General features: G+C 60.7%; 1 protein-coding gene across 4 annotated transcripts in view; it reads right to left on the bottom strand.

Annotated features, from left to right (window-relative positions):
- Nucleotides 1–14,702, bottom strand: part of GALNS (galactosamine (N-acetyl)-6-sulfatase) — a 47,488-nt gene that overhangs the window by 16,474 nt on the left and 16,312 nt on the right. For all 4 annotated transcript variants that reach the window (XM_030924904.1, XM_030924903.1, XM_030924905.1 and 1 more), the window contains 7 exons: nucleotides 14,025–14,099; nucleotides 13,165–13,267; nucleotides 9,367–9,510; nucleotides 7,953–8,019; nucleotides 7,653–7,777; nucleotides 7,165–7,304; nucleotides 3,475–3,578 (listed from right to left, as the gene is read on the bottom strand). In XM_030924904.1, the coding sequence (XP_030780764.1) occupies nucleotides 3,475–3,578; nucleotides 7,165–7,304; nucleotides 7,653–7,777; nucleotides 7,953–8,019; nucleotides 9,367–9,510; nucleotides 13,165–13,267; nucleotides 14,025–14,099 (758 nt within the window). The remainder of the gene's footprint in view (nucleotides 1–3,474; nucleotides 3,579–7,164; nucleotides 7,305–7,652; nucleotides 7,778–7,952; nucleotides 8,020–9,366; nucleotides 9,511–13,164; nucleotides 13,268–14,024; nucleotides 14,100–14,702) is intronic.

The raw sequence follows: 14,702 nt of genomic DNA, 5'->3' as shown, positions 1-14,702 counted from the left end.
CGGCTCCTGACACACCCAGGGAGCTCCAGGACAGGCAGGAGGCTGTCTTTCCTGCCGTGCCCCGACCTCCAGAGGGCATGGGCACGGGTAACCAGCCATGACCAGAGCGTGCCATCTGGCTCCCCTCACTGGCCCTGTCTGCTTAACTCGGGGGCTCCAGGCTTGGGTCACTCGGCAGGGAGACTGGGGAGGGGGTGGAGACACATCCCTGCCTGGCAAGCACAGCCTCTGGGGCAGCAGGACAGGGACCACCACCTGCTGCCAAGCCCTGGAGCTCCCACCCAGTGTAGACAACCCTCCCCATGGTCTGGGGCACCCTCGCCGCCTGCAGCCAGCTCCTCACTAGGGCAGATGGAGATCACCAGCTTCTTCAGTAGGGTCCTGGCCTCACAGGAACACCCACTCCGCGCTGCAGCTGCTCATGGGATCTGGGGTCTGCAGTGCCCAGTGTGGGGCAGGGAAGGCAAAGGTCAGCGTTTGCTGGGAAGGTTCGGGGAGCTTTGCAGAGACTGAGAAGCTTCCCCAGGTGTGGTCAGCAGTATCTGTGCGACTGCTTCCCACCCTTCTCCTGTCTTTTAAAGGACAGAATAATAAAAGAAATCCAGACACCTTTGTCATCTGAAAAATAAACCGCAGAGCCGCGTCCGTGCCCGCGGCACCGGTGGGGCGGGCGGGAGCCGTGTCTGCCGGTCGCCGCATCAGCATGGGCAGGGGCCTTGTGAGGCCTTTTGAAAGAACTCTCCAGGCAGCGAGGCCTTCCAGAAATGCAGCAGGCAGCTGCAGCCGTGGGAGAAGTAGTTAAAGCCTTTATCAGAGCTTTTGAGACCTCATTTGGAATCCAGGGCTGCAGTGACTAAAGCCGCCCCTGCCCGGAGAGGAACCGTGGGGACATATGTGAGGTGCTTTGACTAAAACCCTGTCGTGGTGTTGCGGCGCACAGGCCTGATGCCATCGAATTCAATTTCAGTTTGTGGCCCACGGGAAACGGCAACGTGGTGGCTCTGGGGAGAGGTTTCTTTTCCTCAGGGAGCAAGGCAGACAGGAAGGTTCCAAAACGCTGAAGTTTGCATTTTTCTTAGCTGGAACCTTTCCATGGGCAGGTGGGTGGGAAGGTCTGTGAGGTACAGACATCCCTGAACCCACTGTGCATGGAGCTGGGCAGGGCTGGGGCAGCTCCCCTCACCTTTCCCAGATTGCTGCTGAGCATAGCCACGGGTGGCTCCCAGCCTGGGCAGCAGAGCCCCAGCCCTGTCCTGGCCTGGTGGGCACCCGCTGCAGTGGGAAACCTCACATCTCCCAGACCTACGCGGGTCCCGAGTCTCACGCCAGCGTCTCCCAGGCCTACGCAAGTCCTGAGTCTCATGCCAACGTCACAGCGTTCACTGAATGGCCACCGGCCACTCCCTGCAGATGCCCTCACACAAGAGGCTAAATGGCCCATCCCTACCCTCAGGGGAACGGCGTTCAGGGGAGTGGAGGGGGTGGCGCAGCAGCAGCCTGTCCTAGGGGCACCCCACACCATGCAGGAGGCCGTGTGCACCACCCATGCTTCTCCTGCACAACAAGGCAGTCACTCTCACGGTCACTCTGCTCTTCACACGGAGCCGCGGCTGCCTGTTCAGTGAGTCATGGGGGGCCTTCCACCTTCAGGGTCCTGGGAACTTGGGGTGGCCCAGGAGTCCCATGTTAGACAAAGGCTGCCCTGGGCAGAGGGTCTGAGGAGGGAGACTCAGACACCTGTAGAGAACAGGTGCCCTTGGCAGGTGCCAGCCCCAGTCCCACTGGCTGCTGGAGACATAGGGGACTGCCCAGGCATGGTGGGTAGGAGTGCAGGCTCCATAGCCAGGCGTCTGCTCCCACCTCTGTCCCCTCGTAACTGGGCGGCCCTGACAAATGACTTCCTCTCTGGCCTCAGTTTCCTCATGTGTAGAATGAGTGGGGAAGAGGACCTGGCAGAACAGCAGCCAATCCCTGGGCCTGCAGATGTGTGACCAGGCCAGGTAGTTAAGGTGGCAGACACACGCAGGCCGCTCATCAGCGAGCTGGAAACAGGAAGGGCAGCCTGGGCGAGCAGGGGGTGGGGTGGGACACAGCCATATGGTCCTCAAAAGTGGAACACGGGCCGGGCGCAGTGGCTCACACCTGTAATCCCAGCAGTTTGGGAGGCCGAGGCGGGCAGATCACGAGGTCAGGAGATTGAGACCATTCTGGCCAACAAAGTGAAACCCCGTCTCTACTAAAAACACAAAAATTAGCTGGGCGTGGTGGCGGGCGCCTGTAGTCCCAGCTACTTGGGAGGCTGAGGCAGAACTGCTTGCATCTGGGAGGTGGAAGTTGCAGTGAGCTGAGACTGCACTACTGCACTCCAGCCTGGGCAACAGAGTGAGACTCCATCTCAAAAAAAAAAAAAAAAAAAAAAAGTGGAACAGAAAGGCCAGGACAGATGCCTGCGTGCTGCTGGCTTTGATGGTGGAAGGGCCAGGAGCTCAGGAATGGGGCGGCTGCTAGGATTTGGAAAAGGCAGGGAACAGAACCTCTCCTGGAGCCTCCAGAAGGAGCTGGCCCCGGCACGTCTTCACTCAGTCCCGTGAGCCTCATGCGGACTCTGGCTGCCATCACGTGTGACGTTCCAGCTGCCACTGGGAGCGCCCCCTTCTCCTCGTGGGGCCGCCTGAAGGGGACGGCTGCCTCTGGAGGCCGTCGGGAGGGCAAAAGACTAAGAAACAGTGAAGAAACGCCCCCGTTTACAAACACCAGACTCGGCCCCGTGTTGATGGCGTGTCTGGCTCAAGTGCTCCAGTTAGAGAAGATCGCACGGTGTGATTCTCAGCCGAGGGGCAGATTCCTGGGCGGGGGAGATGGAGTGATGCATGAAGGTGGTCAGCCTGAGACAGCAGGACGCACCCTCGCCCGGCTAGAGCCCAGGCCACCACCGAGGTCTGCACCCCACGCGGGAGACAGACACCGATAGTCCCGTGTCGGGCTGCTGCTGCTGAGTGTCCTTACGACACTGGCCTGAGAAGAGGTACTTTGGGGAAAAAAAAGACCGATTCTGTAGTAGACAGGTTTTTAAACATTCAGCCTGCTCTATGCCCCTTCTAGAGGCTCATGGTGCCCATTAGCATGCTAAAGGCACTGACAAGTCCTGCAGGGAAGAAACCTGTTTAACTCTGTTTAACTCAGGACTGCTGCGCTGACTACACCATGGACGTCTCCTCCCCACACAGTCATTACCAGCACCTCTGTAACACATGGCAGGATACACGGCTCCAGTCCTCACTGAGAGCCTTCCTGCCCGTCTGACCGGGCCACAGCAAGCACCACGCACCGAGAGACCCCTGGTTCTGAGGAGATGGTGAGGCTGAGCATAGGGTGCGTGGGGGAGGTGGCCAGTGAGGGCTGCACACACCCTGTGGCCTGGGGTGGCCACAGGCCTGGACCTGCTGCCCAGCAGACGGGTGGACGCTGACTCACCTGGCCTGCAGCGATGTGCCCCGGCCACCACGCGAGGGCAGGCTCCCTCATCCCTCCTTCAAACGTGGTCTGCTTCCCACACAGAAAGGGGCCGTTGCTGCCACCTGGGAGAGAGGGGCCCCATGTCAGGCCACTGGGACTCGATGTCCCCAGGCCCTCCGCCTCCCCAGGTGACACTGAGTCACTGAGACCGGTCATGGAGACAAACGGCCCGGCCAGGGCACTCTGGCTGGAGTGCAAGATCCGAGCCTCAGGGCAGCTCTCTGGGGGCCCATCTGAGATGCCGCGGCTGCAAGGTGCCCTGGAGAAAGTGGGAACGTCATGCCCACTGAGGAAACGGAAACGCAACCACATGGTGTCAGCAAGACTCAGAAGCGTACACTCCCGCAGCAGAGGCCCTGGGCGCCCGGTGTGCAGCTGCCGGCTGCTGCTTCCCGAACGTGAATGTTCACAAGCCTCCCAGTGTTTGGGGTACTTAAAATGCAGCCAACTTCTGGCCCCCCTACAGTTCTAACTCAGTCAATCAGGGTGGGGTGCAAGAATCTGTGTTTCTGACAAGCCCCCAAGACTGGATTTTGGTCTCTGAGCCATCACTTGTGGGAAGTGGTCATGGGGCAAAGGCCAGCTCCGGTGCCGGGACCATCCCCGGCTCACTCCCAGACATGGAGGGAGGAGACAGGGGGCTCATGTCAGGGACAAAAACCACTCCTGCTGCTGTAGCCTGAGCCACCTGAGGCTCTCTCTGCTTCGGGTCCCCTGAAAAAAGGGGAAAAGGAAACCAAGGGGCTGGCTGTGGTGGCTCATACCTGTCATCCCAGTACCTTGGGACGCTGAAGCAGGGGGACTGCTTGAACCCAAGAGTTCAAGACTAGCCTAGACTGGTTTCTACCAAAGAGAGACCATGGCTAAACCCCATCTCTACAAAAATACAAAAATTAGCTGGGTGTAGTGGCGTGCCCTGTAGTCTCAGCTATTCAGGAGGCTGAGGTGGGAGGATCGTCTGAGCCCAGGAGGTCAAGGCTGCAGTGAGCTGAGATCACGCCACTGCACTCCAGCCTGGGTGACACAGCAAGACCTTGTCTCAAAAAAAAAAAAAAAAAAAGAAAAAAAAAAAACCGGATGCGGTGGCTTACGCCTGTAACCCCAGCACTTTGGGAGGCCGAGACAGGTGGATCACGAGGTCAGGAGATGGAGACCATCCTGGCTAACATGGTGAAACCCCATTTCTACTAAAAAATACAAAAAAAAATTAGCCGGGCAAGGTGGCGGCGCTGTAGTCCCAGCTACTCCGGAGGCTGAGGCAGGAGAATGGCGGGAACCCGGGAGGCGGAGCTTGCAGTGAGCTGAGATCCGGCCACTGCACTCCAGCCTGGGCCACAGAGCAAGACTCTGTCTCAAAAAAAAAAAAAAAAGAAAGAAAAAGTATTTTTCTGGCAGTGAAAAAAGGTGAACCACCCAGGGGACGTGAAATCATTGCAATTCTTTCCTGCGCTGCCTTCCAAACCCCCCTCTGAGTGGCAGCGTGGGGAAGCCTCGGAACAGAACCTCACAGGCAGCTCTGCTCAGAGTCCCTCCCAGGCGAACACGCCAACACCCAGAACCTGGCCTGGCTCAGGGAGGGCCCTGCTCATAGCAGCAGAGCCACAGAACCTGTGAGGCCACAAAGGACACTGAGCTAGGGACAGCGGCCACTTCCAGGGGACACTCAACTCGCAGGAGGCCATGCTGTTCTTCTTTCTTCTTTCTCCTCTCTCTCCCTGCCTCCCTCCCTTTTCTTTCCTTCTCTCTCTCTCTCTCCCCTTCCCTTCCCCGCGTTTTTTTTTTTTTTTTTTTTTTTTTTTTTTTTTTTTTGAGACGGAGTCTTGCTCTGTTGCCCAGGCTGGGGTGCAGTGGCTGGATCTCAGCTCACTGCAAGCTCCGCTTCCCGGGTTTACGCCATTCTCCTGCCTCAGCCTCCCGAGTAGCTGGGACTACAGGCGCCCACCACCTTGCCCGGCTAGTTTTTTGTATTTTTTAGTAGAGATGGGGTTTCACCGTGTTAGCCAGGATGGTTTCGATCTCCTGACCTCGTGATCCGCCCGTCTCGGCCTCCCAAAGTGCTGGGATTACAGGCTCGAGCCACCGCGCCCGGCTGTTTTTTTCTTTTAGAGACAGAGTCTTGCTCTGTCGCCCAGGCTGGAGTGCAGTGGCCGGATCTCAGCTCACTGCAAGCTCCGCCTCCCGGGTTCACGCCATTCTCCTGCCTCAGCCTCCTGAGTAGCTGGGACTACAGGCGCCGCCACCACGCCTAGCTAATTTTTTGTTTATTAGTAGAGACGGGGTTTCGCCGTGTTAGCCAGGATGGTCTCGATCTCCTGACCTGGTGATCCACTCGCCTCGGCCTCCCAAAGTGTTGGGATTACAGGCGTGAGCCACCGCGCCCGGCCCCCTCCCCCGCTTTCTTTCTCTGGGATGTTCTGTTTCTAGTCTTGCGCTGGGTGCTGGGTGTGTGGGTTCTCATTACAAATAGGTACGTGTGCCATTTGTTTGTATGAAACATTCTGTGATTTAGAAATGAAGACTCAGGTCGCTGGGGCCCTTGCCACTGCTGGCTGGTGGTCGTGGGTGCTGGCATTGAGGTGGCCCCCCGGGCTCCCCATGGGGAATGGCGGCCAGCACCCTTCCTCCTAGGAGCTGCCTGTAGCTCTCCACACATGGGTCTGACTCCAGTGGGTGGGAGATGGAGCTGTCCAGAGGACCTGCACGAGAGCCAGGCTCACCCAGGGGAGTCATCTGGTGGGACGTGGCACGAGGGAGCCTATGTTTCTCTTTTGGCTTCCAGCTGTGCTGATTTCTATCACTTCAAATCCTGAAGCTCCTCTCCCCGCAGGATGCTGGGCTGCAGGCCCGCCCCCCCGCGTGGTCTGGGACGAGGCTGCAGGGCCCCCCCAGCATGGTCTGGGACGAGGCTGCAGGGACCCCCTCTGTGGTCTGGAATGAGGCTGCGGAGCCCCCCACCGCGTGGTCAGGGAAGAAGCTGCGGCCCGCCCCCCCGCGTGGTCTGGGACGAGGCTGCAGGGCCCCCCCAGCATGGTCTGGGACGAGGCTGCAGGGCCCCCCCAGCATGGTCTGGGACGAGGCTGCAGGGACCCCCTCTGCAGTCTGGAATGAGGCTGCGGGGCCCCCCACTGCGTGGTCAGGGAAGAAGCTGTGGCCCGCCCCCCGGCGTGGTCTGGGAAGAGGCTGCAGGGCCCCCCAGCGTGGTCTGGGAAGAGGCGGGTTCAGGGTTGTTGGCGCTGGGGTCGGGTCAGGCATTCATCAGTGCCAAGTGGGGGAACGGCTGAAGCTCCATCCCGGGAACCACTGGGGTGGTGGGGGCGGGAGCCCACCTTCATGGAGGCGGCCCGGCCCCCGGGTGACCAGGTTCAGGCCACACTCCCAGGGCTGCTGGGGGTCTTGGGTGCCAGCCCCCACCTCAGCAGGGACACCCCGCTCCACCAGCCCTGCTGTTTCCATGCGGCCTCCAAAGCCTCCGATCTCTAGGGTCACCCTTCGGGAGGCGTCGGCCCTTTCCAAGACAAACCCTCACCCCTGTGTCATCTCCTCCCCACCCCCAAGTTCAAAGCCACTCTTGCCTCACAGCCAGTCCAGCTGCTCCTCACCGACATGCTGGCTGCGGGGAAACCGCGAGGACCGACGGCGAGCACCCACCTTGTTCGGGGGCGGAAATGAGGGCAGCGCCGTTGTCCGATGTGAAGAAGACGAAGGTGTTGTCCGCGATGTGCAGGTCGTGGAGAACCTCCAGCATCTTTCCAATGCTGTCATCAATCTCCCGGGCGGCATCTCCATACCTGGGGGACGGAGACAAACAGATCAGGCAGCCAACGGCATACTGGGATTCACGGAGTACGTGAAATCTTCACTTCACAGACGACAGCGAAGCTGGCCGGCCTCTTCCCGGAAGAGGAACGGCTTCAGTTCAAGATTATGTGGCTTATGAAGGTCAGAGCCGGCACCCCCACCACAGCCCTCCTCTGCTGATCCCAGGCCAGTGGACGGCTTCAAACGGGGGGGGGGGATTGCTCTGGCCTTTACATAATAGGCACTAAGCGCCACAGTACTGAGTGTCCCATCTCCGGAGTCATCGAGCACAGCTGGGGCCTCCAGCGCGGTCTGTGCTCCTTGGAGCCGGGACTCACCGCCCTCGCTGACTGGTGCCCAGGAAGGGTTTGGAGGCATAGACGGGTGCGTGCGTGGCGTCGACAGCCCAGTAGAGGAAGAAGGGGTGGCGCCGTGCCTGCCTCTTAATGAAGTCCAGGGCTTCCTATGGTGAGAGTCGCACCGTCCTCCTCCAGCCTCAGGCCGACCTCCCCACGCCTCCTACAGGGCGAGGCTGCTGCGGTCCCCGTCCCCCTGCCTCCCACAGGGTGAGGTGGCTACGGTCCCCGTCCCCCTGCCTCCCATAGGGTGAGGCGGCTGCGGTCCCCGCCCCCCATCACCTGCAGGTAGATTTGGGTGAGGTTGGCTTCCCCCGTCTTCAGATTAATCGGAAATTCTTCATAGTATCTGAAAAGAACACAGATCCAGACAGACGTCAGAATTTAGGCCAAGAAAGTCCCCTTCTCACCGACTTCACAGGCAAAGCCATGGGCTTGATTTAAAAGAAGGCTGGGGCTCGGCGTCATGGCTCATGCCTGTAATCTCAGCATTTTGGGAGGCCGAGGAAGGTGGATCATGAGGTCAGGAATTTGAGACCAGCCTGGCGAACATGGTGAAACCCCGTCTCTACTAAAACCACAAAAATTGGCTGGGCATGGTGGTGTGTGCCTGTAATGCCAGCTACTTGGGAGGATGAGGCAGGAGAATTGCTTAAATCCGGGTGGCGGAGGTTGCAGTGAGCCAAGATCATGCCCCTGCACTCCAGCCCGGGAGACAGAGCGAGATCCTGTCTCGGGGGTAAAAAAAAAAAAAAAAAAAAAAAAAGGAAGCCTGGAAATGAAATGTCCACTCAGAGAACAGACCAACCTGGACACGTCCCTTGCTCCCCCAGGTCATGGTCTTGAATCTGATGACCTGCCATGTGGGAAGATGGGGGAACGGGGCCGAGGGCGCGACACCAAGGTGAAGGCAGTGAGGCGGCTGTGGTCGCTCGGGGCTGGGACTGGGGCTGGGGAGCCACCGCTCAGGCCACGGGGCTTGTTCTGAAACGGCTGCAGTGCTGGCTGTCCCAGCCTGCGACTACTGCAAACCACAGAACCGCACACTTCAAATGGGGGCTGCGTGGGGCAATTCCCACACCTCCAAGGAGCTCTATCTAGAAAAAGGCAGCAAGCTGGTGCCACTTCTGGTCCACCGCCACGTAACAAATGAGCGCTTCTGCCAAGAGGAGTCAAATTAAACAAAATAAAATTCACAGAAGACGAGGGGCCCTAACCCAGTGCTGCCGTGTCCAGAGGTGCTGCCCCCATGCCCGGGTACCAGGACAGCTCCGTCCGGACAGTGGCTTTTGCTCCTGGTGTGGCTCCCAGTGGGGTTTCGTCCCACCTCCTGTCCTGCCCATGTCCCTGGACGTCTGGAGCACAGCCGGCCTCCCCACCCGTGGACCACATGGGCAGTACCCTGACAGCTAGGACAGACTGTGTGGGCTCACTCTGCTGGGGGCCTTCCTCTCTCAGGATGGCTAAAGGGATCTACGACCTTGAAAAGGTGGGAAACCCCAGGCATGAGTCTCACAGGCTCTGGGGCAAAACTTGGTGACAGAAGCCCCCAAACCAAAGCCCTCGGTGCCCGGGGACCCAGGGACAGCCCAGCCCTCGTGAGCAGCAGCCTGAGGCCACCAGTGCTAGAGACGGGGGCAGGCACGCCGGGCGCAGCAGTTGAGGATGTGGGGGGGAGGGGGTGGGGCTCCATTACCTGCCAACCATCTCCCAGTCCCTGTACACAGGGATGTTGGGCCTGGCCTTGTTGTCATAAGGTCCAAAGTGGCAGTTGGGGGATCCAAACCACTCATCAAATCCGTGCTTCAGGGGGTGGAACTGGGGCCTGTGACCCAGATGCCTGGAAACAGGAACCCAGGACACTTCAGGGACCCCACGTGGGGACACTCTGAAATTCTGAGCGACAGATCCTCCAGCTTCACAAAACTCTTGGTAAGATGAGCACCCTCCAGCACTGAGTATAGGCTATGCCTGGGCACGGCAGGGACAAAAGACCAAAGCCTCACCCCGAGGAGGGTGCTGGCACCGCCTGCCTCCCCCACAGAGCGTCTGGGCACAACCAAGGGCGGCAGGCACAGTGGCGGCCGGGGTTCCCGGCACCGTGAAGGGTGGTGCATCGTGAGGAGCCTCCCAGTCGCCTGGAACCCGCCTGACGTGCCCCTCAGGGCCCCGGCTCCTTCCTTCCACTTTTCCTGAACTCCCAGGAAAGTTTCACAGCCTGTGTCTCGAACCCAAGTGCTTCTCCTCTGGGTTTTCCAGGGCAGAAAATATCTCCTGCCAGGTAATTACTGGGTCTCTCCACACCGAGGCACTCAGTCTTGTCTCCCAGTTCAGGGCAACGGCCCCGGGATGACGGCTGGGCAGGGCGTTTTGTGCCATGCGGGAGCCCTGGGGCCTGCCAGCTGCACCCACATCCCCAGGGCCCTGGCAGAGGCAGGGATTGGAGTGATGACAAGAGAACGTGGCAGTGTGGCCACAATGGTGACCTCCACCAACTGCTTTCCTGGGACCAGGGTTCACCTGCTTGGAATGGCCATCGCCAGGCATCACACCCCAGGCCCGTGGGAACCCTCCAGACCCCGCCCTGCACTCCCCTTCTGACGACCCCCTACAGACCCACAGGCGCCTTCCCTCTGGGGGCACCTAATCTCTTGTCCTCCAGTCCACAGCAGTCCTGCAGGCCACACCTCTTTGCCCACTTGCCCCAGCCCCCAGGCCAGCTGTCCGGGTTTCCTTGCACAGCCTCTCTTGTCCTGGAAGGAATCCAGCTTGTGGCTGCTCTTCAGAACGGGCTGCAGGAGAGGTGGTATAAGGTGGCTTCTAGGCACGGCCGCGGGCGGGTCTCACGTCAGTCACGTGTCATCTGAGGAAAATCTTCTGCAGCTACGGCTTTGAAAGCAGCATTTCTGAAGCAGATTTCTGAGCCACATGTGGGGCTGGCCCTGGTGGAGGGTCGGGAAGGCCCCAGCCTGAATGCTCACGGGGACTCTGTACCCAGCACACAGGTCTCAGGCCACTGTGGATGCACTCGGTCACTGGCTGGGGGAGGGTCAGAAGGGGCCCTGAAGGCAGGCCAGGCTGGAAGGTGGAGGCTGGATGGAACCCAGCCAGCAACAAAACCTGGACACCGCGTAAGCCCGTCTGTCTGGACCTTGGTTTCCCTGTTTGTGAGCGAGGAGGCTGGCATGGCCGTAGCTGAGGCTCTGGCTGGTTCTGTAGTGGCTGCCTCCCTGGACATGGCCTCTGCACCCAGAACCTCCTGAGCTGCCTCTTGCATATCCTCTCTCAGGTAAGCACACATGGACCTCTCTGTGACCTCAGAGCTCCTTTGGCTGCCAACTCCGGCCTGTTTCCTTCGGGTCTTCAGCACTTGGGCCCACTGCCAGAGCACCCCGTCATCCCTGAACACCCCAGGCAGGTCACCGCCCAGCCACAGGGGCACTCGTGCATCCACGTCCGCAGGTCACCGCCCAGGCACAGGGGACACTCGTGCATCCACATCGCAGGTCACCGCCCAGCCACAGAGGACACTCGTGCATCCATGTCCGCAGGTCACCGCCCAGCCACAGGGGACACTCATGCATCCACGTCCGCAGGTCACCGCCCAGCCACAGGGGACACTCGTGCATCCACATCGCAGGTCACCGCCCAGCCACAGGGGACACTCGTGCGTCCACGTCCGCAGGTCACCGCCCAGCCACAGGGGACACTCGTGCGTCATCGCAGGTCACCGCCCAGCCACAGGGGCCACTCGTGTGTCCACGTCCGCAAGTCACCGCCCAGCCACAGGGGACACTCGTGTGTCCACGTCGCAGGTCACCACCCAGCCACAGGGGACACTCGTGCATCCACGACTGCAGCGCAAAGGCCTTGCTCAGCGAAAGCACACGGGCAGGATGCCACACAGATTAAGCTGTTGGCTCAACGTGCTTGTCGCAAAGCAGCAGTGGGGCCTGGCACTCGCCAGCAGGTGACCTGGAGCGGGGAACGTCTGCAGCCCTCTGGGACTCAAGTCCCTGCCCTGCACCCCCGCGTGGCTTCAGGCAGATCAAGCAGCCTCTTTTTGAGTCCAGGTGAGGGGCCTCAGGGAAGTCTGAGTTACGGCTGACAACACCCCTACTGCCCTGAGAGGGGACCCTGCTGGGATGGGGACCCCCCCACCTGACCAAGCAGCCACTGCAGGACCCACCCCGGGCCATCCAGTCACTGCACCAAGTCCTGAGCCCGGGAGGAGCCTGTGGCTCTGGGGCCTGTGTGGCTCCTGCTCCCATTCCTCGGGGTCCCCTCTCTCCCGCTGATGGCTGTTCAGGAGCCTCGAGGCCTCTGTGGAGACCCACTCCCTGTCTAGCTCTTGCCACCTGCACCAATGACCATGCACAGGAGGCCGTGGGCCCAAGACAGAGCTGCCAGGCCAGGTGGAGAGCTCCAGTCACTGTGGGGCTTGTCACTTGGAGAGGCCACCGGCTCTTCCTCCTGTTGGCACAGCCCTGTCACGCTCCAGTGAACCTCGGGGGCTGACTTCCGTGATGGCCCCTGGCACTGGCTCAGTGACGACGCAGGCCGCGTGGGGCCCGACCTCCCTGTGTGAGGCTCCGAGGCTGCTGTGCCCATCGGCTCCGCCCTGTGATTTCTGAGAGCTCAGCTAGGCAGGCTGCTTCCTCTCGTCTGAAGAGGGACGAGGTGCTCCCTAGGCAGCCTCTGGGTCCTCCTCATCCAGTCATCAAGCTCAGCAGATTCCCGGCTGCCATGACCATCCATATCCAAGGAGCATCCATCCGAAGGCGGCCGGCAGGAGCCAGAGGCAGCCGACCGGGGATCACAGAGGCTGGGAAAGCAGCCAGGGCTTCCTGAAGGAGAAGGCATGCGGGCCTGACAGGCGGGGAACACTCCAACAGCTGGAGAGCAACGGGGGGCAGGTGACTCTACCCAACCGTCCAGGCTCACTCAGGCATCCCAGGGAGTAAAAGAAATGAAACATTCTGTGCGCCTGAAACTGCGGCCTGGGGGCTGTGTGGCACCCGAGCTCTCGTCGGGTTAGGAGTTCATCAACTGCTGGGCTGTTCCTCTCCTTCCTGGTGGCTCCTTTGTGGTTTAGACCAGAGCTTTCATCATCCAACAGGCCTCTGGGGCAGACAGGCAGCTCCTCCGCCATGGCTCCTATGTGTAACGACGTGACCCCTCCAAGGACGACGTGGCAAGAGGCAGCCGGGGGGTGGTGGTGGCGGATGCTGCGGGCCGTGACACGAGGGACGACAGCGACAGGCCTGTGGAGTCCGACGCTGCAAGACACTCGCAGCTGCGGGCCCAGCCTGCTGACCTGAGATCCTGCTGGCCTGCACAGGGACGCTGGAGACACCTGAACACACCCAGAATCAGCTGCCGTTTCCCACCCAAGACGCCTTCCTCATTTGGAAACTTGTGGCCATGTCCCTTGGAACCAAGGCCGGGAAGTGGGTGGAGCAGGACGCCCGGGCAGGCATGAGTGGACACTCACCACTTGCCGACGATCTTGCTGACGTAGCCGGCCTTCTTCAGAAGCTCCGGCAGGAGCTGCTCCGAGTCTGGGATACCGCCCACAATTTCCTGCGGCGTGTAGGCTGGAAGAGCAGTGCTGGGTGAGCCCCGAGGAGACCCCGAGAAGCTGCCACCACCCCCATCCTAACAGGACACTGGGGGCTGCACATCCACACATCCTAATAGAACACTGGCCCCTTGGGGTCAAAAGCTGTGCCTGGGGGCTGCGTCCACACATCCTAACAGGACACTGGACCCTCGGGGTCAAAGGCTGGGCCTGGGGGCCTTGCATCTACAGGGCATGGAACTTCCCAGATTTTTCCAGGCACCCCTCAGAGCCAGTGCCATCACCAGAGGGCAGGGACGGAGCAGACTCTGTGCCCCCCAGCGCCTTCCCTGAGCCTCCTGCCTGCCTGATCTCCAGGGATCTCTGGAATACGCCACATGACGCTTCACTGTCCCACCCCTGCCTCCCCCGTCCTTCCCTTTCCTCAAAGGCCACTAGAAATCCCACCTCCCCTATGAGATGCCCCTGGGGAGCCCATCCAAACCCCTCGAGCACAGCAATTCCAGAACATTCCAGAACTGCTGCTGACACCACAGCCCCAGTTTCCCTGTAAGTGTGTGGCTCACCTGCCTGGGGAGTGGGAGCTTCTGGGGTCAGGGTGCCGGACTGGGCACCCTCCGCTCCATCCCCACTGGGCCAGGGCAGGGAAGGAAACCAGCTAGGGGGAGCCCTCATTTCCACCTGAGTCCCGGAGACCCAGGCACCACCCGGACCCCACCTGCCCAACCCTGCACCCCGAGGGGGGTCCCTGGAGGCGGCGGCAGGCAGCCTACCGTTTCTGGCATGGGCGTTGGTGGTGTAGAAGCCATTGCGGATGGGCAGCCGTCCTGTGAGCAGTGCCGCCCTGGCTATGTGGAGGTGACAGAAACAGAAACTGGATGAGAAGGGTGCAGCTCAGACCCACACGCTCGTCAGCAAGAGCCCCACCGGTAGACGGATGCGTGACAGATGAGGCCGGCGCAGGTTTACGAGGGGCTGCCACGCCTGTCGATCCCTGTTAGCATCTCCACCACCTGGGTGGGGCACAGCACCCAATGCACTGAAACACACGTGGCCCTTGGGCCCTGCAGCTCCGCGTTGTCCCCAAGACGCTGTCTCCTCTCCCAGGCTCCCGGGACACCCACTGGGTGTGCAGGTCCACACGCCTCCATCCTTGAGTACCGGCCCCGTACACTGCCTTCCCTTCTTCCTCACGATCAACACCACGTGTTTCGTCTCCAGCAGGAGAGACTCTCCCCGGGGAGGGAGGAAGTGGGACCCCCACTTCCCAGGTACCCTGAGATGGAGCCACACTGCAGCGCCTCTCCCCAGGTGGCCACAGCACTCGACTCTGGGAAACAGAGGACAGCAGCCACCAACAACACCGCAACTTTGACCCTGAAAACCCAGCAGGTGCCGCACCCCACACAGCACGGAGCCGGGCTGGGACCTGATGAGAAAGGCCTGAGCCC

Source organism: Rhinopithecus roxellana, chromosome 20 (assembly GCF_007565055.1).
Source record: "Rhinopithecus roxellana isolate Shanxi Qingling chromosome 20, ASM756505v1, whole genome shotgun sequence".
NCBI classification, from domain to species: domain Eukaryota; kingdom Metazoa; phylum Chordata; class Mammalia; order Primates; family Cercopithecidae; genus Rhinopithecus; species Rhinopithecus roxellana.
The sequence above is the reverse complement of the archived record's forward strand: the minus strand, read 5'-3'. Positions and strand labels throughout refer to the sequence as shown.